This window comes from Oryza sativa, chromosome 2 (assembly GCF_034140825.1).
Source record: "Oryza sativa Japonica Group chromosome 2, ASM3414082v1".
In the NCBI taxonomy this organism is placed as follows: domain Eukaryota; kingdom Viridiplantae; phylum Streptophyta; class Magnoliopsida; order Poales; family Poaceae; genus Oryza; species Oryza sativa.
Window position 1 is genome coordinate 8,149,223 of NC_089036.1, and position 19,785 is coordinate 8,169,007.

At 39.3% G+C, this 19,785-nt stretch overlaps 1 protein-coding gene across 1 annotated transcript; it reads left to right on the forward strand.

Moving 5' to 3' along the window:
- Positions 1–11,225: 11,225 nt before the first annotated feature.
- LOC4328857 (ubiquitin C-terminal hydrolase 15-like) lies at positions 11,226–19,491 on the forward strand. Its single transcript, XM_015771571.3, has 14 exons — positions 11,226–11,564; positions 12,438–12,839; positions 13,211–13,601; positions 13,684–14,071; positions 14,161–14,315; positions 14,407–14,495; positions 14,667–14,752; positions 14,849–15,011; positions 16,090–16,213; positions 16,468–16,625; positions 16,717–16,801; positions 17,138–17,350; positions 18,358–18,419; positions 18,510–19,491. Exons 2-14 carry the CDS (start codon positions 12,517–12,519, stop codon positions 19,198–19,200), a joined length of 2,928 nt encoding a protein of 975 aa, XP_015627057.1. The 5' UTR covers positions 11,226–11,564; positions 12,438–12,516; the 3' UTR covers positions 19,201–19,491.
- The last annotated feature ends 294 nt before the right edge of the window (positions 19,492–19,785 follow it).

A 19,785-nucleotide genomic window follows, 5' to 3' on the forward strand; every position in this document is an offset into this window, starting at 1 on the left:
GTTCTTTCTATATCTATAGAAAGGTTCCTTTAAAGAAATCATATTAATTTATTTTTTTAATTTTTATAATTAATATTTAATTAATCATACGACAATGAACTACCGTCTACCGATAGGAGTTTCTAACCAACTCTCCCGACCACGGTATTAGTATCATTCCATCTACACCTTATATTTCTCGACTAGACAAGTTGGACATCATCATACTTTGAAAAGAAAAGGGAAAGGAGATCCCAGTGACAAAATCACAAAAGCAAAAAGGGTTTTAGATCAACACTGCATTTCACCCAAAACCACCTATGCCATCATCGATCAGCACCTATTTCCTTCATCCTAAAAAAAAATCTATAATGGGACTTGATATTTTCTGGTACAATAGATCTGGATAGATACTACTCCCTCCGTCATATAATATAAGAGATTTTGAGTTTTTGCTTGTAACGTTTGACCACTCGTTGTATTTAAAATTTTTTTGCAAATATAAAAAACGAAAAGTTGTGCTTAAAATACGGTAGATAATAAAGTAAGTCACAAATAAAATAAATAATAATTTCAAAAAATTTTGAATACGACGAGTGGTCAAACGTTGCAAGAAAAACTCAAAATCTCTTATATTATGGGACAGAGGGAGTACAAAACATCACATCTTATTTTAGATTGATTTTTTTATGAGACGGGGGAGTAGCTAACTAGCTTTAGCCTATAGCTACCTACCTAGCTACTCGATCAAATTCCAGCAGGCTGCTACTGCATCTCATGATCGATGCAATGTACTACTACTACGTAGGAGTACTGAACACGAGCACACGGTACGCCCACTGCCGTTGGCACTGCATTGCCAACTTTCAGAAAAGGCAGAGGCGTTAACGACGGGGACATAGTACTAGCCAGTCTCATCAATGGCGTGTACTAGATCGATCAGATGAGATGAGATCGTCTCGCCCTTTTGGCTTTGCATCTTTCCCCGTTGGAGAAACCGTCCATGGCGATGAGGACAACAATGTCTTTGGCTTCTTTTCTCTTCCTGAACCGATTATTCTCTCCGTGCATACAATGCAATTGCAAGGCAATGCAAAAGCATATGGCTTGGGAAGACACTGATGTTGATGGTACATCACATGGGCTTATTTGGTTTGATTATTTGGTCTTAGTACTCTGAGTACTGTGTGCATCTTTGGCTTTTGTCATCTTCTGTTAGCTAGAGTAGCTACTAAGTAGCCCAGAATAATTATTATTGAAGGGAAGCAAATTAAAGCGATGTTTAATCGATCGGTTCAAAAAGTGGATCATGGGAAACTCTCGTACCTGATGTCCTGAGATCTAAGCTTTCTGTTCACCTTAAAGCCCTTGGAATGCTAGAATTTTTTTTCTCAATTTGTAACCAATTCCTATGAAATTGTAGTGTGTAAATCATGTGAAAAAAATAATGGAAACCCTGCGTGTTGCAGTGGATAGTTAAAAATATCGGAAAGAGAACATGAAAAAAATAATTTTGTAAATCGTATATCCTACTACTTAAAATACAATATTTTAAGCTATATAGTATTTGATTAAGAATTGTAATTGTACATGACATGTGGATGTATGGGATCCAATTGCTATTACTACCTCCGTCCCAAAATATAATAACTTTTGGCTATAAATCTGGACACATAATTGTCCAGATTCATAGCTAAAAATGCTTATATTTTAGGACAGACGGAGTAACTTTCTACTAGGTGCGATGGTCTAGTGCATATTGAGCTTTATTTGCCATAACTATAATAAGTGCATGTAAATACACATAACATATGGATGGTTGAGATCAAAGCATAACATGGAAAGTCAACTATTTTTTTAAAATGATTTGGCTCAATACATGTAAGGTTTTAGTTTCAACTATATAGGCTATATAGATTATGTCTAAGGGGGTAGTGTTGACAAAGGACAACTTAGCTAGGAGAAAATGGAAATGGTAGTTTGAGATGTTGTTTATGTATGAAAAATGAGACCATTCAACATCTTTTTTAATGGAGTGTCACTTTGTAAAATTTCTTTGGAGAGCTGTTCAGGTTTCATCTGGTTTATACCTTCCACATAGTATATGTCTTATATGCAGGTTCTTTTCAGGGCAACATATTGACTACGGTCCTGGGCACAACTACAAAAGTATGATGAAGACTGCAAGCTTTTGAAGACTACATGTCGTAATCTTGAGACGACAATTATGCAGCTTTTTGTCAACTTCGGATGGAGATTCACAAATAGAATTCAATAATTGTGTGCTCTTTATCTTGTGTTGGCATTTATGAGTCTGTGTTGGCTTTATGTTTGGAAGAGTTTTTTTTAAGTTCTCTTTGATTTGCACTCGTTTTGAGTGATTTGGTGTAATAATTGGCTGTAATTCGTTTGAGCAAAGGCCGGGATGGATTTCTATTCTGTTATTAGAAAAAGATTATGTCTCCAAAAGGAACAAAACGATGAAAAGTTTGCCACATCTTGTGCATGGCCCCTTTACCTTTGAGTTTCTTCATGCCCTCCTCCTCTCAAAACCATGCAAAAAAGAAAAAAAAAAGCAAAATAGTTTTGGTCTCTTATCAGTTGGTGCAAGGCAGCATTTCGGTCGCATTTATAACTAATTATTTTTTTAGTGATAGGCGATGTACTGGTCGATAACGAAACACCTATGGTGACTTCGTCGATCACAAAATACAACGGTCCAGTCAGTGGCGGAGCCAAAAATCATCAAAACCTAGGTTTAACTAGTGGGTTATAGTTTTATTTTAATTCTGAATTGTAGAATACGAGAATTTAAACATGATTACGAAGGCAAGGCCCTAGGCTTGCCTCGCCTCACCTCTTGGTCGATCTTTGAAGGCGTTCATTGTGTATTTATATGGATAATCGTCTTATAGCACTATGTTTCGAGAGAAACACCCATGGGTTTTTCGGCTAGTTACACAAGGTGGTGGGCTAGCCGATCTGGGTTCGAAGCCTCACCTCTTCTAATTATTTGATATTAGGTAATTCCCTAACATTCGCGTTTTTTTATACTAAGTTTAAAAAAAATGCAACAATTTTCTAATTCCATTATTACAAAATAGAATTTTTATTCGTTCCCTAAAAGTACAGTACTAGTAACTACTAAAAGTACAGTACTAGTAACTACTAGTTGGATAGGAAAGTTGGAACCTACTGATGACGGCTTTCAGCTGAAGCTCCCCTCTACCACAATCCACACAGAAGCTGAAGCCTTTTATAAAAAGCTACTCCATGTATTATTCAAGCTTCCTGGTTAAGCTCATGAAAAAAAAAACTTCCTATGCAAGACCCAACCATGTGGAGATGGATAGATCAGCTGTCCTCTTCTCAATTTGTTAATCTCTTTTTTTTTTCTCTCGCGTAAACAGCAAGCGTCAACGGCATTGAAGCCTCCAAATAAATTATTTTGCAGTTTGATTAGTACTATAGATTTTTTTTAGGTGGACTAATCGGAGGTGCCCACAAATCACAATATGCTTTGGGGAATCTTTTGCAATTATTCCCCTGTTTGACCCCCCATCAACGTCATTCGTGGACCGAAGAGTTTAATACTCCCTCCCTCCGTCCCATAATATAAGGGATTTTAAGATTTTGTTTGCACTGTTTGACCACTCGTCTTATTCAAAAAATTTAGAATTATTATTTATTTTTTTTGATTTGCTTTATTATCCAAAGTACTTTAAACACAACTTTTCGTTTTTTATATTTGCATAAATTTTTTAAATAAGACGAGTAGTTATTACGAGAAAAAACTCAAGGTCCCTTGTGTATTATGGAACGGAGGAAGTAAGTTAATTTCATCCACACCGGATGAGTCCGAAGCTGCCAAGAAATTGCTAGAGCTACAGCAACGTGATATGTATCCAGCAGCCCTTGTTGACTAGTACCACTGTTTTGGAGATGGTTATGGTGTGGAAATTCTCTCTGCTCGTCTTTGCGCATCTAATTAACCGATGTGTAGTTTTATTTTATTTTAACTATAGTTTTGTTGTTATATATGTCTTGGCTTTATTTTATGCAAGTTTCAATGTTTTTTCATGTATTTTCTAAAAAAACAAATCATGACTTGTTAGTTTATTTCATATTTAGGTTAGAACAATTAATTGTTCTACTTTTTGCCCAGGAAAGAAGTAACTTTGTTTAAGTTAGTAATAATGGAGTAAGATAAATGAATTGAAATTTTTGAAAATTTTAGTCGTCCGAAATCTAGATACTCCCTAGATTTTAACATTTCCTTTTTGTGGGAAAGCTGCTCATACGCATCATTTTTTGGTTCCAAAGGACCTTAACAGTTTTAGCTTCAAACCCAAAACACTACTACCCTGGTTTGGTAAATTTTTAGCTTGATGTTTATACAATTATCTCCTTGAAATGCCGACTTCCGACTAAAAGGATTATAAAAATTGAACTCATTTTTTTTCGAAAGTGTTTCAACTTTCAACCAAATGTGTCGATTTTTACGAGGTATTCCACCTTTTCTCATACCAGAACTTGGTTGGGGTTGGGGTGTGTGTGTACAATTTGCTGAATATGTATGGGGTGCGTGTATATAATTTGGTAGCATGGCTCCATCTTGATTCTCTGGCCTCCACCACTGTTGCTTGTCATCGGGTGATGTTTGCAGGATAACAACTGGAACAGTTAGGGGCAGAGGCCAGAGACTGGTGAGGCAGCAGGGAGGTGATGCCGGTGATGAGTCAACTCACATTAGCTATAAATACAAGATATTCTAAGATAGGTTGTGTGTATAGATCTAAAGTTTGGATCCAAACTTCAGTCATTTTCCAACACATTAACCTGTCATATAAACATAACTTTTCAGTCACATCATCTTTAATTTTAACCAAAATCCAAACTTTGCGCTGACTAAACACAGACAGCCATAGTTTAAAATTGAGGTAAAATTGTTTTGATGTCCTGAGATATTTCTTGATAGGAAAATATCACATCTAGCAATTTAACTAGTATTAGTGAGTACTAAATGCAATGACCAAATGGATTGGGAAAGTTATACATCAAAATCCTTTATACTAGGTGAAAGCTTGCGTTGTTGCAGGAGTTTAGTATGATAACAATAAGTAGAAATAATATATAGGAAAAAATACGAATTACCCTTCCCCGAACTATCGCGGTCGACTGAATTACCTCCCCAAACCACAAAACCGGACATTACTCACCCCCAACTATGCAAACCGGACGAATTACCCCTGGACCCCAATCCACGGTGGTTTTGATCTACGTGGCGTACGCGTGGTAGTCCAGTCAGCATTCCATTCATTAAAAAATGTGGGACCCACTCTCTTCTCTCTCTCGCGCGCGCACAGCGGCGAGGACGGCGGCACACACGGCGCGGCGGCGCGTACGCACGTGGCCGGGGGCCGGAGGCGGCGGCGAGGACAGCGGCACGTACGCGGTGGCGAGGACGGCGGCACGCCCCGCGCGCTCCGTCGACCTCTCTGGCTCCATCGACCTCCAGGCCGCGCTTTCCCTTCCTTCCCTTTCACCTTCCCCTCCATCGGATCATCTGGGAAGGCGATGTCCTCTCAACCGTGCTCCCCACAAGTTGGTCTGCTCGGCTCGGTGTCGCTGGCTCGTTTTACTGGTGACGCACGCCTAGTGTTCGATGTAATGTCTCAGTGAGGTGGCCTGACTGCTTGCATGATCGTTTTTACATGTTGTTGGGCAACGCGATGCATATTGGGAGACGCGTGCGTGCGTGCTGCTATCCTCGCCGCCGTGCGCATCTTAGCCACGCCGCCGTCCTCGCAACCACCCCCGCCCCCGGCCGCGTGCATGTACGCCGCCGCACCGTGCGTACCGCCATCCTCGCCGCTGTGCGCGTGAGATAGGGAGGAAGAGAGAGAGAGGGAGTGAGAGAGAGAAGACATAGAAGAGAGTGGGTCCCACATTTTTAATGAATAGAATGCTGACTGGACTGCCACGCGTACACCACGTAAACCAAAACCACCGCGGATTGGGTCCAGGGGGTAATTCATTCGGTTTGCATAGTTGGGGTGAGGAATGTCCGGTTTCGTAGTTTATGGGGTAATTCGGTCGACCGCGATAGTTCGGGGGTGGTAATTCGTACTTTTTCCTAATATATAAGATTGCTAGACGATATAAGATTACATAAGTTGATATGGTTTATGATAATTTAAATAGTATATAAAATGAAGATTCAAATGTAGAAGTAAGGCAATGTGGCATTATGTGAGAAGAAAATAAGAAAGATGATTTGGAACATAGATTAATCATCCAAATGCTAAAAACAACTAAGGTGATATAGCTTAACGAGAGAACAAAGTGAGGGAGATAACTTGGACTATAGATTAATCATCTAAGGACTAAAAATAATTAATGTGATATGATTTATTGAGATAAGAGAGAAATAACATTAAGTAAGTGATGATAAACCATATATGTATATAGGACATTATAAAAAAATGATGGAGAGATATATTAAAATATTATGTGAATTATGTGGGATGATGATTCAACATGCTTGTATTTTAAAGTTCTAAAATTTAATAAATTATATAATTATAGATAATATAGTATGCTTGCATGATGTTTAAGATATAATAATTATTAGTGGATAATGATGTGACATCTTTGCATGTTAAGTTTTAGGATTTAGTATGTTGTAACTTTATACTAATAAGATAGGATTTATGGACAAAGCTTAAACCCAAAATCTCTTATATTTGTGGACATACAGATGTACTATTAATATTTTTCTAGATTATTAGTAAAACTCAAAATGTGTTGATAGAATTGTAAACGCAATCCATTTCTATCAAATTGATTGCAAAACAGTTATAGAATATGCTCATATTAATAGAGAATATAATAGGCACCCAAGTGGCAAGTGAGCTCAGTAAGACATAAAACTTGATTAGTAGGGATAGGGATGTCCATAACAAATGTCAGTGCTTCTATGGTTCCCAACTACTCTCAGTCTCATGTCTTCCTGGTTCCATTTATGTGGTTCTAATTTGTGGAAATATGCATAATCTCTGCTACACAAATACCTCCATGTATAATATTACTTCATCAGTAGGGCTGAACTTCTATTTTGCATAATATTTGTGCAATTTCCGTTATATTTAACTTCCTATGCTACAAACATATAAATGCAACCCTAAATATGATACTCTCTCCATTTTTTTATAATTGAAACGCATATTCTCCTACTCCAGATTTGTCCAATAATATTATTGTTTTTTACACATTAAAAAACATATTGCTAGATCTAAATCTTGCATCGGACTTTTTTTCTTTCGAGGGGAAACTTGTGCGTCGGACTTAATTATCAATGTAAAGTCAAAGCATTTTTTCGGTAAAAGAGTTCCCAGCTATTTTCCATAAAAAAAGAGTTTCAAGTATTTACAAATTTATTATTGTAAAAAAGAACATGATCAAAGTTCATAAAAACTCAATTAATATGGTCAATTACTGAAAATGAAAAGGGTAACAAAAACAAATTATAAGAAACATGTGGACCATCCCATCCTCACCCCCTCCTCCTCTCTCTCTCTTCCTGTGTTGCGACTTGAGACAATGTGTGTGTGGATTACTGTAGTACTCCTTCTGTCCCAAATCATAAAACCTATAATTTTTCACATGGTTTTCAATTACATACTTTAATCATTATTTTATTTCGTATCATGTTATCAATTATTATGATATTAGTATCACATGAAAGTATTTTAATATACGAATATAATAATGTAACATACATAATATTTGATGTAGATATTTTTAGTGTAATTATTAGTTAAAAGTTATCGAGTTTGTTTTTTCTGAAAATAAGGATGGCCTATAATTTGGGTTAGAGAAAGTAGCACTAATACACTATGGCTTAGGCTGAATCGTCAGATTCTTTTTAGCTACTGTCACCATATTATTACTATAAATTATTTCCTCCACGTTTTAAAAATACGTTTTCTAAAAAGAAAACTCAAACTCTTTTTCCACTGTTTTGCACTATATATTCTCTTCCTATGTTATTATGTTTATATTTTTAACAAAATATTTAATTTATTTTTACAATCAAACAGATATAATCTACTCCTTCAAACGGGCAGCAGCGCGCTGCACTGCACACACACAAAAACTGACAGGGTGCCCTCAAAAAGCGAGTAGAATTTGTAGGGGAGCGCTGCGGTGACATGATAACATCATGGGGGTAGTACCGATGCAATAGTGGTACGTACAACCCCCTCCTTTGTTTGCATCTTTTTGTTCTTTTGAGGTGCCCAAAATATGTCGTGGTACCCCCAATGTACAGCACACATATGCCACCACCAACACCGTTCACGGGCTCGCCTCTGCAGCTAGGTTTAGTAGTACGGCCAAAATCTCAAATCTTTCCATGCAATTTCATCGCAATGCAAAGCTGGTGAAGGCCCGTTTCTTCACTCCCCTTGGTTGGTACTTTTAGGGCATGTTTGATACAGCTCCAACTCATAAATTTAACTTCAGGAGTTAAGTCTGGAGTGGAGTTGTGGAGCTGCCTAAACTCAGCTTCACAACTCTAGTTCATTTTGTGAGAGAGCTCCACCCAGCTCCACTCCCAGTTTTGGTGGAGCTGAAACTGTTTGGCTGAGCTCCAGCTCCAGGAGGGGTAGAGTTGGAGCTGGAGGTGTGTCAAACAGGCCCTTACTCTCCATCCCAAAAATATAAGGAATTTCAGAGAAATATGATATACCATAGGACGGAGAAAGTAATAGTACTCCTTTTACCCTTAGGGCATCCACAATGTACTTCAAAACCAGTCCATAGCCAATAAAATAATACATTCAGCTATCTAACCACATTGTGGAAGTAGTCCATAGGAGAGAAATAGCAAAAGTCATCCATAAGCATATGGGCTACCCATATACAATAAAATATGTCATTTGTCTCTATTTCCTCTCTCCTCCTCATACTACTTACTAACCATATACATTGTGAATGTTACAATAATTAAAGTCCACAAATGTGGGTCCCATCTATATGGACTACTTTAGCTATATACATTGATGTTGCCCTTAACATTAGTAACCCAATGATGTTTTATTTAGCGAGTGATATGTAGGCTCAGCATGTATAGTACCGTGTTTACGCTTTTATTCTTGGGTGCAAAGTTAACTAAAAACACTTTAATAGGAACATTCGTGTATATATCATAACTAATATTTAAAAGTACTCCTAAGTAATTAATAACACCACACAAAAAGTATTTTCTTTAGTTTCTCCCATGCTTTTTTATTGGAATTTTTAGCCTGATGAGGGTTTTACATATATCAAAGAGAAAAGTTGTGGTATCAGGTGGTCAAGTGTATAAGAAACTGGTCCCAGCTTAGATCCTTTTGATGTACTATATTGAGATCATCGTTTAACCACGAACCAATCACTATTTCACATATCTGATACTGTGTATCTTTGTATGTACTACCGTACAATAGTTTTAGCGACCGACAAACCTCATAAAGGTTTCAGTGACCCGTATGATTAAGATTGCTAATACACTTATATAGCTGCTAAATTTTTTTCAAACTATATTTTCAATCCTCACATGATTATTGCAAATAAATGCTATATGAAACCTAGTAGAGAGCGGGCAAGAAGATAAAAAATCATAACAAGAAAAAGCATTGAAGGATATCTATAGCCACCCCTCTCTATTAGCATACCAATTCCCAAACAACAATCCATACCTAAAAACCACACACAACAAAATAGTTGAAAACATATCTCAAAAAAATAACTCCGAAGTTTTTGTCAAAAACTCATCCGGTCCTAAAATATAAGAGATATTTTAATTGGTTGGGACATATCGTAGTATTACGAATCTGAATAGAAAGCCTGTCCAAGTTTATAGGATTAGGATATATCCCGTCAAACTAAAATCCTAGAACGGATGGAGTGTAAATAAAGAAAAAAAGGGCATCTCTATAACAAATAAGCAAACCGTCAAAAAGAAAAGAAAACAGAAAACTGGTTGATCCTCGAAACATCATCGCTTTTTCAATAAAGTATGACTAAGATCACTAACCAACGGCATTTTCTACTACACTTTAGACCATATATACCTGTCGGAGTATTCACGCCGGTTTTGCAATTAAAAAAACCCACCAAATTTGACCTAAAATATAAGGAATTTTAGAAGCCACCCCGGTCGGATCTGGACGGCTGGCGTCTGGCGGCGCTAGCTAGCGACGGTGGCGGCTAACGGTGGCGGCTAGACGGTGGTGGCTAGACGGGGGTGTCCGTGGCGGTGGCGGTGGCGATGGTGGCTGACGGTGGCGGCTGGCGACGGTGGTGGCTGTGGCAGTGGCGGTGGCGGCTGTCGACGATGGTACCTATGGCGGCGATGGTTGAAGGCCATCATCCGGCCGACGGTACATCGGCGGCGGCGGCGGTATGTGGAGGCGGGGAAGGGGTCTGGCGGCAGGAAATGAGGAGTCCGGGTGCGGGCGCGCCGTCGACGGCGGGAACAATTGTGGGCGGTGGCCTTGGCCGAATCGTTGAAGGGACAATGTTGTTGACCGACGACGATCCTTCTTGTGCGGATTGGTGGTGTGGGTTTGGACAGGGAATCGCGGGCGAAAGCCTTGCCGAGCCATTTGACCGGCTGACAACGGCGACGCCGTTTGGCATCGTTCCCCTCCTTGGACGCGTTGTTTTTGCATACCCCTTTCGTTTCCCTACCATATTCTCCGGGTGAAAACCTTGCTTTGGTTCCGAACGAGCGGTGGCGGTGATTCACGTCGTATCCTCCTTGGGGGCACCGCTTTGAAGAAACCTCTTCGTGCAAGGATATTGTCATTGGTCTATGCATTGGCTTCGAACTTTAGTCCTAGGCCTGGACGAGGTCTTCTAGCTCCATATTTTGTTTTGCTTTTCTCAGTTTGGGTCCTCTCTTCTCTTGTTTGGTGTGTTCAACTTGTCTTGAACTATACTCTCTTCTGGAGTGGATCTTTGTAATAATTGGTTGTAGTTCTTTTTGAGCAAAGGCCGGGATATTATATTCCATTATCTAAAAAAAATCTGACCTAAAAAAAGAAAAGCGAGCACACGACGCCAAACCTCATCCCTACCGTCCATTCCCCGATCGGACGGCCACCAAAAATCCAAAAAAAGGAAAGAAAATAAAGAAAATCCCCCTCCTCCCCCTCCCTGTCTTTCCCACAAGGGAAGGGAGAGAAACCGAGGAGACCAAGCAAAGCCAAAGGGAAAAAAATTCGCAAAGCGCACACGCCCATTCGCACACGAGACGACGCAGCGATCGAGCAGCGCAGCGCACAGTAGCAGCAGCAGCAGCCGAGCGACTGAGCGAGCGAGAGAGCCCTACTCCGCCTCCGCCTCCGCCTCCGCCGCCGCCGCTCGCCGCGGCGCCTCCCTCTCCGGCCGCCGCCGCCGCCGCCGCCTGCAGCGCCGTTCGCGTGGGCGCCTCTCGATCTCTCGAGGAAAAAAGCGGGGAGGCGCGGGCGCTGCCGCGTCCCTTTTTGCTGCCCGGAGATCCGCCCCGGGGTGGGGCGGCGGCATTCCTTCGCCTGGTAAAACCCTAGACTCCCTTCGATTCGGGTTCCCCCTTTGCCTCGCGCCGCGGAGGAATCGGGCGTTTTCTGCGGCGGGGGTTCCGCTCGGTCCGGGGGCTCCTTGCGCGGGCGGTGTTAATCCGTTTGCTCGCTGGGTCGGGGTGGGTGGGGGTGGGTTCGTGCGCCGACACCTGTAGCGGGGGCGCCCGCGTGTGGGGGGAATTTGGGCGTGGGGGAGTTCGCCTCCCCCTGCGTGGTTGGGATCTGGGGGATTGTAGATTTCCTCATTCTTTTGTTAGGCTAGAGAACTGGTAGTACTATTTTGGCATTGATGTGGTCAATGTGGTGCGCGCGAGTTAGGTCTTATGCAACAGGATGTTTGTGGGGAGATATGGGCGGAATGTATTGCATAAGATTGTGGATGGATTTCAGCGCTTTGCATGAATGTTTGGGAATGTAATGATACGTTTCAGGTATTCTAATGCCTTCTTGGCTAGAAATTTTGGGTATATTACAGTGAAGATGTGACTCTACCAACTTGTCCTTTTTTGGGTGGGTTTGAGTATTTAGCCATTCACAGATAATTTTTGTTTCCACCAGTATGGTAGTGTCTGGTATAGCTTCAGCTTATGTGCTTGTAAGCTCATGTCGTCATTCTGAAGCTACCATAAAACCTTTTTGCGCCCTGGAAACGCCAATCAAGCTTTGGCCTGAGAGATCGATCTTCTAATGCATATAAATGAGGCCCCAATAGCTTGTTTGTCAAGAAGCTTAATGTTCTCATAGCCCCTAAATCTTTGAATGGTTTATGTTATGATTGTCATTTTCCACTTTCGTGATAGTGCAAAGTGGAAAACTCTAAACTTAATTTTTGTTATGCTGCTTCCGTAGGTCAATCAGCAATTTGGAATGATTTTTCAAGCTGAAGCAGAGAATTATCGAAGTTGGATGATAATATTCTGTTAGGGACATGCTCCAACCAAGGGAATCCGATGTGCCTGTACTATTTGTTGTATTTATTGTACTTCCGGTGATAGCTTATTTTCTTCTTGGAAGATGGCATGATGCTGTAAGTAAGAAGGCACGGGTAAGTGTGCTGGCCCAGCGAGCTGCAGAAGAAACCTTCAAGGTGGAAACAATGGCGACTCCAGACGTTATATTGCCAGGACCTTCTTTAAGACCCATGCCTTATATGAGATCTGCACCTTCTGCAAGACCCGAATACCATGAGTGTGCTACTTGCCACGGGCCTGCTAAGACTCGCTGCTCCAGATGCAAGTCTGTTAGATACTGGTAAGATACTCTGTTTCTCTTCTCCATCATGTGCTGTCTATTCATTATAATCAATCTGTGTACCAAATAAACTGTGCCCCTCGCATGCTATTGAGTATTGAAATATGGTAACTATTACTCTTTTATGTCCTTAATAGTACCGTAGTAGGTATTTGGAAGTGGCAATTTGACTGTATATGACTATAGCAATTCTGATAACCTTAACAGCTGGTATTTAAAAAAAAAAAGCTAAATTCAGTATTTGCCACTCCTCAAGTTGCCCTTGCACCACATCTCTCTCTATCATGTAGCCTATCCACATCTCTCTCTATCATGTAGCCTATCTGATTGTGTTAATTAATGTACATATTATGACTTTTGATGTTCAACAGCTCTGGAAAGTGTCAAATAATTCACTGGAGGCAAGGTCATAAGCAAACATGTCAGCAATGGAATGGTTTTGGTACTAGCAGCTCTGGTGGACTACCTCCTACTGAGAATACTGAACAGATGCCATTCTTAAGTAACCTGAACTCACCTCTTCGAGGGAGCGATGTTCATCTGCATGACATGGATTTCGATACCATGTCAGAGCCATCCTTTGTGACAACAGATAGCTATAATCTTGATACCAGCCCATTTCTGTCAGACCGAAGCAACATGAATAAACCAAACCAATTTCTACATACAAGTGAAAATGGTGCTGCCATTGGATCTTATGAGAAGAACGACTATAGTATTGATGGAGAAGTCCCTTCTTCTGAGATTCTGTCAGGAAATAAGGTAGCTTAGCCAAGCTCTTAACTACAATTTTCTTTTACAAGATTTGTTTTAAGTAATCCAATCCATTACATTATCTTTTCAGGGTTTAAATAACAGTTCTGGTTCAGGTGAAAACTGCGGAAACCGTGATGTAATTTATCCTCTCAATAGTGTGGTACATCAACCCAATAATTATGCCCCTGAAATAAGAAAGCGGCCCAAAGCAAGCATCACGGTTTATGAATCTGATAAAGGCGTGTATTTAACTTCTGATATGATCAGTTCTGGTGAGGGGCCATATGCTTCTGCTGCAGAGTCACTACAAAGAAGTAACTCGTCTGGAAATGTTACCGGAAAAGGAAACATGATACATAAGAAACCACCATACCCATCTGGTAAAGTGTCATCATCACAAAAATCACAGGAGAAGGTGTTGACATCACATCAATATGATGGGCATGAAAAGAATCCCCACAACAAAAATGAGCAAAGTTAGTGCATAATTTCTTTATTGGATAAAATGGCCTTGCTTTGTCATATGGTTACTTCGTTGATCTCATATATTTACTACATTTTGCAGGATCTACCAAAACAGCTGTTTCAACAAACAGCAGTTTGCAAGGATGCAATGGCATCTCAAAAGCAGGAGCATCAAAGGTTGAAGCCCTGAAGAAGCCTTCAAAATTTCTCAAAACCAGTCTGGTGGGTTTGATCAATGATAACAAGAGGAGTAAGGTTTGAATCATCCACAATATATCTCGAGTTAGTTATTTCAGAGTTTCTGTATCAAAATGCTGAGGGTATTGTTTCTAAATTGACACTTCAGGTACTGTTCCCATATGAAGATCTTGTTAAGTTTTTTCAGTATGAAGTACGGGGCATCTCACCTAGAGGTCTTTTCAATTGTGGAAATAGGTACTTAACATTGTTCATTGAGTGTTCATTGTAATGAGTTCTGCAAATAACAGAACCTAAGAATCTTAACAGAAAATATGACTCTTGTTTCTTCCATTCTCATCTCCATGTTCTAAACAATTGTTTGTTCGCATGTCACTATCTGATTGTTATTGCTCCTTTTTTTTGCAGTTGCTATGCAAATGCTGTTCTACAATGTCTCATGTGCACAAAACCCCTGATGATCTATCTGCTTCTGAGACTGCATTCCAAAGACTGTAATACCAAAACTCAAGCCCCCACCCTCCTTGGTGTAGTTGTGAAATCTCTCACCATCTCTGATTTCTTTGACATTGATTGCTTTATTCTTTTAGGTTGCTCAAAGAATTGGTGCCTCATGTGTGAACTTGAGCAATATGCTTCAACTTTGCGTGAAAGTGGTGGCCCTGTTTCTCCAAGTAGAATCCTTTCTAATCTGAGGAATATTGGATGTCGCTTGGGTGGTGGAAGTCAAGAAGATGCTCATGAATTTTTAAGGTGCTGTAACTGTTACATGCTACTTCTAGTTTTCATTTGTGATTGCTTGCTACCTTTTTTAGGTTGTTCTAGTGATAAGATAACTTCAGTAGAAGTGGGAGTAATGCTTAGGAAACCCTGCCAAAACTTCTATTCCACATTATTGCTTCATCACTATCAAAATTTATTGAAATATTTCCTCATGTAAGAGAAGCAATTTTTGCATACACCTATCCTGGAGCTAAAAGGAATCGTTGCTATTTGGGGTATGCAAAATAAAAGGGCGAACAAATGCGAAGAACCATGACTCGGAGGGTTCCTTTTTCTTATTTGAACATGGCCAGTCAGAAGTTAATGAAATTTCTCGACTAACTTGAAATTGATCTAAAAAGTTCCAAATCTGTTTTTTCTTATGGCCTATTTTGCTTCTGATGATTATATCTTTTTCTTTAAAAAAGAAAGATTATATCTATTGTTGACTTGTACTTTAGCATAGCTACCTAGTTATTATTTGCCACATAAATGGTTTTTTGGCATGGTAATGTGGGGTTGAGAGAAGCGGCCACTGATGCTAGTATAACCATTTACTATTTCTTGCTCTAGCCAAAAAATAAAAAATAAAAATCCATAATAGTATGTGCAATGGAACTTCATCTGTTGATATTGTTGATCACATTTACGCGCGCACACACACACACACACACTGGTGTGCTTCAGTTGAAATTTCGTGAAGTTCACATATTTGTCCCTAGCCTTCTTTGATTGGACATGTATTAAGGGGTGCACTCAGGGTGTGCATGTGTGTTTGAGTTTTCTATGTAACAGGAGAGAAAAAAAAAGGAATTTCTCCCATTGTCCAAGTGAATAATTGATTACTGTCTCCCTTAAGGCTGTAATCTGGAACTGTAATGCACTAATGTATCTGAATATTTGAGTTTTAATGTGTCCTTTTCTAAGAACCTCATGCTCCAGTATGTTCACGCTCTATGAAATAGATTAATGAAAAAGGGAAATTATAATTGAAGTATTTGGAATCTGAAAAGAGTTCCATTATTTGTGACCATGCACTCACATTATCCTTGATTTGCTAAATTACCAGGCATCTTGTGATGTCTATGCAAGGGGCATGCCTGGATGGACTTGGTGGTGAGAAGCAGGTAGAAGCAAGCTTGCAGGAAACTACACTGATACAGCAGATGTTTGGTGGCCGTCTTAAATCGAAGGTAACTTAATAAATTGCTGACTTCTCAGGTGTAATTTTGAAGATAGCTGCTAGTTTGTTCAGTGTCGTACTGTTTGTTATCCTGTGTAGTTGCTGTGAATATGTTTTCCCCACTTGTAAAAAGATGCAGTTTTTCCCCACTTGTAAAAAGATGCAGTTTTGTCACTTAAGATTTCTCCTCTTCATGTCAATTATCTTACTAGTTGGCTGTTCATTGTGTTTTACTATGCTAACTGATTTAGTTAATGAAACTAGGTTAAGTGCCTCAGATGCTACCATGAATCTGAAAGATACGAGAATATAATGGATCTTACTTTGGAGATTCATGGTTGGGTCGAGTCCTTGCAAGATGCTTTGACACAATTCACTGCTCCTGAAGATTTGGATGGAGAAAATATGTATAAATGTGGAAGGTACTGTTGCAACTAATATATTTATCCATCATTTCCATTGGATCACACCATCACAACATATTGAACTTATCTTTTAATTCTTTTAATGCAGGTGTTCTGCCTATGTCAAAGCTAGGAAACAATTAAGCGTGCATGAGGTGCCAAATATATTAACTGTAGTTCTTAAAAGATTCCAGGTACTATTTGATTTCACGCCATATTGATAAATTCCCAGTAATTGCTTATACCAGGTCTACTGTTTAGCTAGATATTGGAAGCATTTTCTTGCACATTTATGCAGTACTGTAGTTTGCATGCGATATTTGCGTAACTATTTGATAACATCCAGTTAAAAACGACTAATTTCTATTATATGATGTAAGCACATTTCGGGAAAAATTGAAGCATACAATTCGTTAGCTGGATCACTTGATATACGAATTACATTGGCCTATTTAGCTACTCTGAAGAGACGCTGTTGCATAATTTTCCCCTCAATATGATGAAATTAAGTGAATATTTTATTGCTCCAGACAGGGAAATATGGGAAGATCAACAAATGTGTTACTTTTCCTGATATGTTGGACATGGTTCCGTTTGTGACTGGAGCTGGTGATAATCCTCCTCTTTACTTCTTGTATGCCGTGGTTGTACACGTGGATACAGAAAATGCATCATTCTCTGGACATTACATATCATATGTCAAAGATATGCAGGGCACATGGTTGAGAATTGATGATTCAGAGGTATGTGATACAAAAATGTGAAGAAATGTGGTTCTGATGATTCCTTATTTAAATTAAGAACCTGTTTAGGTGTTGCTTTAAGAAATTACTTATGAGTTTGGACCCTATAGAACTGCATATGTCTAGATTTATTATGGTATCATGAGATTATCTTCCAGTGGGCCATAATATACTCTGTACTCTGTTTCTCCTAATGCAGTTATGGTGTTAACTTAAACTATATATTCAATTATGTTTGCCCTTGTCCTTTTAATTTTCAAGTTCAGTTTTTATCCATCCATATATCTATAAAAAAATCACTCCCTCCAGTCACAAAAGGACACTGTTTTTGACTTTTCAAATTAAACAATGCATAACTTTGACTACTTAATTATGCTGCATAAATCTTGAAAAGTTATTCAAGTGTAATATTATGAAAAGTACGACGAACTTGAGTACATCATTTTTCATATGCTCAAAACCTACATTTTAAACAATACTTACGGTCAAATTTAACTTGCTTTGACCGTACCTATCCTAAAAAAGACATTCTTTTGACTGGAGAGAGTATTTGTACAAAGAACAAATGTTATATCATATGCTGTGTTTTTTTTTAGAACCATTTGAAAGTATATGCTCACAAATTATGCTTTATGTGTCCAAACTATCTTACTGTATGGGATAAGGACAGGCAACTTTCAATTTCTAGGTGTTCAATGACTATAATAAAATTTCAATACCAGTACATTACTATTAAAAGATGTGACAGATGTACTAGTCTATTTGATATAACTAGATTGGTAAAAATGCACTATTAGGATCTTGGACTATGGTATATGATTGCACAGTACGATCCTATGGGAGCATCTTTGATTCAACTGGAAATTCTGATCCTCACAAAGAGTGCTTTGTGTCGAGAATTTCATGTCTTTTTAGCATGTGATATCACGTTTCTTAGGAGGCTGCTATATGTGCATTTGAAAATCTGAAAATCAAATGAGCTGATATGATAATTTGGATGAATGTAGGTCCAGGCTGTTTCACTGAATCAAGTTATGTCAGAAGGTGCATATATGCTGTTCTACATGAGGTATATACGAACTGTGATGTCTGTGGTATCTATATTATCAGATAAAATTGTTCTGTGCCTGTAGCAAACTCATATTTATGTAACCTTCAGATCTTTTCCTCGCCCACCGAAGATTTACATTGAGAAGGGCCTATCATCAGTTCCTACATGTTCAAAGCGCCATTCATCAAAATCCTCCAAGGGTTCTAAGCAAGACCTGAATCATACTGAGTCACTCTTTGCTTCCAGTGATCAAACCTATGGAATATACGATTTCAGACCAGACAACGGCTATATACAAGATCAGCATGCTGCTTTGAGAACCAGAAATTTCTATCATACCGATGATGCTTTTGCAGATTCAATTAGCACAGACTTCTCAGATGCTACATCAAGCGAATGGTCACTGTTTACCAGCTCTGATGAATCCTCATTTACGACTGAAAGCACTAGAGATTCATTCAGTGTTGTGGACTATGGTGACAATGCTGGCCTTGATCCAATTTCCTCTATATTTGGGCCTTATTATGCTCAAGACCATCCTCCTGGCAGTTTTGCCTCGTGTACAAGGTTGTCACCTTCCAATCCACAAACAAGGTACTTCCAAGAGAACACAGGCTTTGTCTCAGATTCTTCCATGCCGGCTCACCTGCCCGGCAATGTACATAGAGGAAGATATCCAGACAGGGCCTGTTCTTCTTCAGCTGAACCTCCTGCTTCAGCAAATCCGCGAAGCGTATATGGTAGGTATGGCCTTAGTAGAGAAGGTTTTGTTCAAACATCTGGATTTTGTCAAATGTAATTGTCTACATTTCATAGTTTTAGCTGGAGTTTGGCAGTTGTGGTTACCACTGCCATTAAATACCGCCTCATGTTCTTTTATTTCAGATGAGGCATATTTAATTTTAGCTGCATATCCTAGGTTAGTTGAGTGAGTGACTCAATGTAGCAGGCCAGCAGGGTAATTAGATTTGTCTAGGTGCCTAGCATTTCAGGAGATATATGTTAGAACACAGTGACAGGCTTTGTGCCATCCATTGTTCAACCAAAAGCCAGTCATATCATTTATCTAGTTGCACAAAATTGTACCAAAGAGCTCAGTTTTGTTTGCTTTCAGATTTCTAACCCACGGAACTCTGAAAGGAGGGATTCCAGCACTAGAACTTCAGGGGAATATCTGCAATTCTCCTAAAATTTCAGCAAAAGCAGAATGATTATTACCACACAAGCACAAGCATCTTGTTCTTCTGACTTTGTTTGCTGCTGCTGCGTGTAGTTACTGCGAACCAATCGATAAGTTTTGCATCAGGCATTTGCATCCTCGCGAGCAAAATACACCAAAGTTAATTAAATTAAGAGTAATGGTGGAGACGATTCTCTGGCTTCA

What these genes read in the sequence shown, in the direction of transcription:
- LOC4328857 (XM_015771571.3), top strand. Translation starts at nt 12,517, where the DNA reads ATGCTCCAACCAAGGGAATCCGATGTGCCTGTACTATTTGTTGTATTT. An exon ending in AATATGTATAAATGTGGAAG is followed by an intron (nt 16,626 to 16,716) that starts GTACTGTTGCAA and finishes CTTTTAATGCAG; the next exon opens with GTGTTCTGCCTATGTCAAAG. An exon ending in TATATGCTGTTCTACATGAG is followed by an intron (nt 18,420 to 18,509) that starts GTATATACGAAC and finishes TGTAACCTTCAG; the next exon opens with ATCTTTTCCTCGCCCACCGA.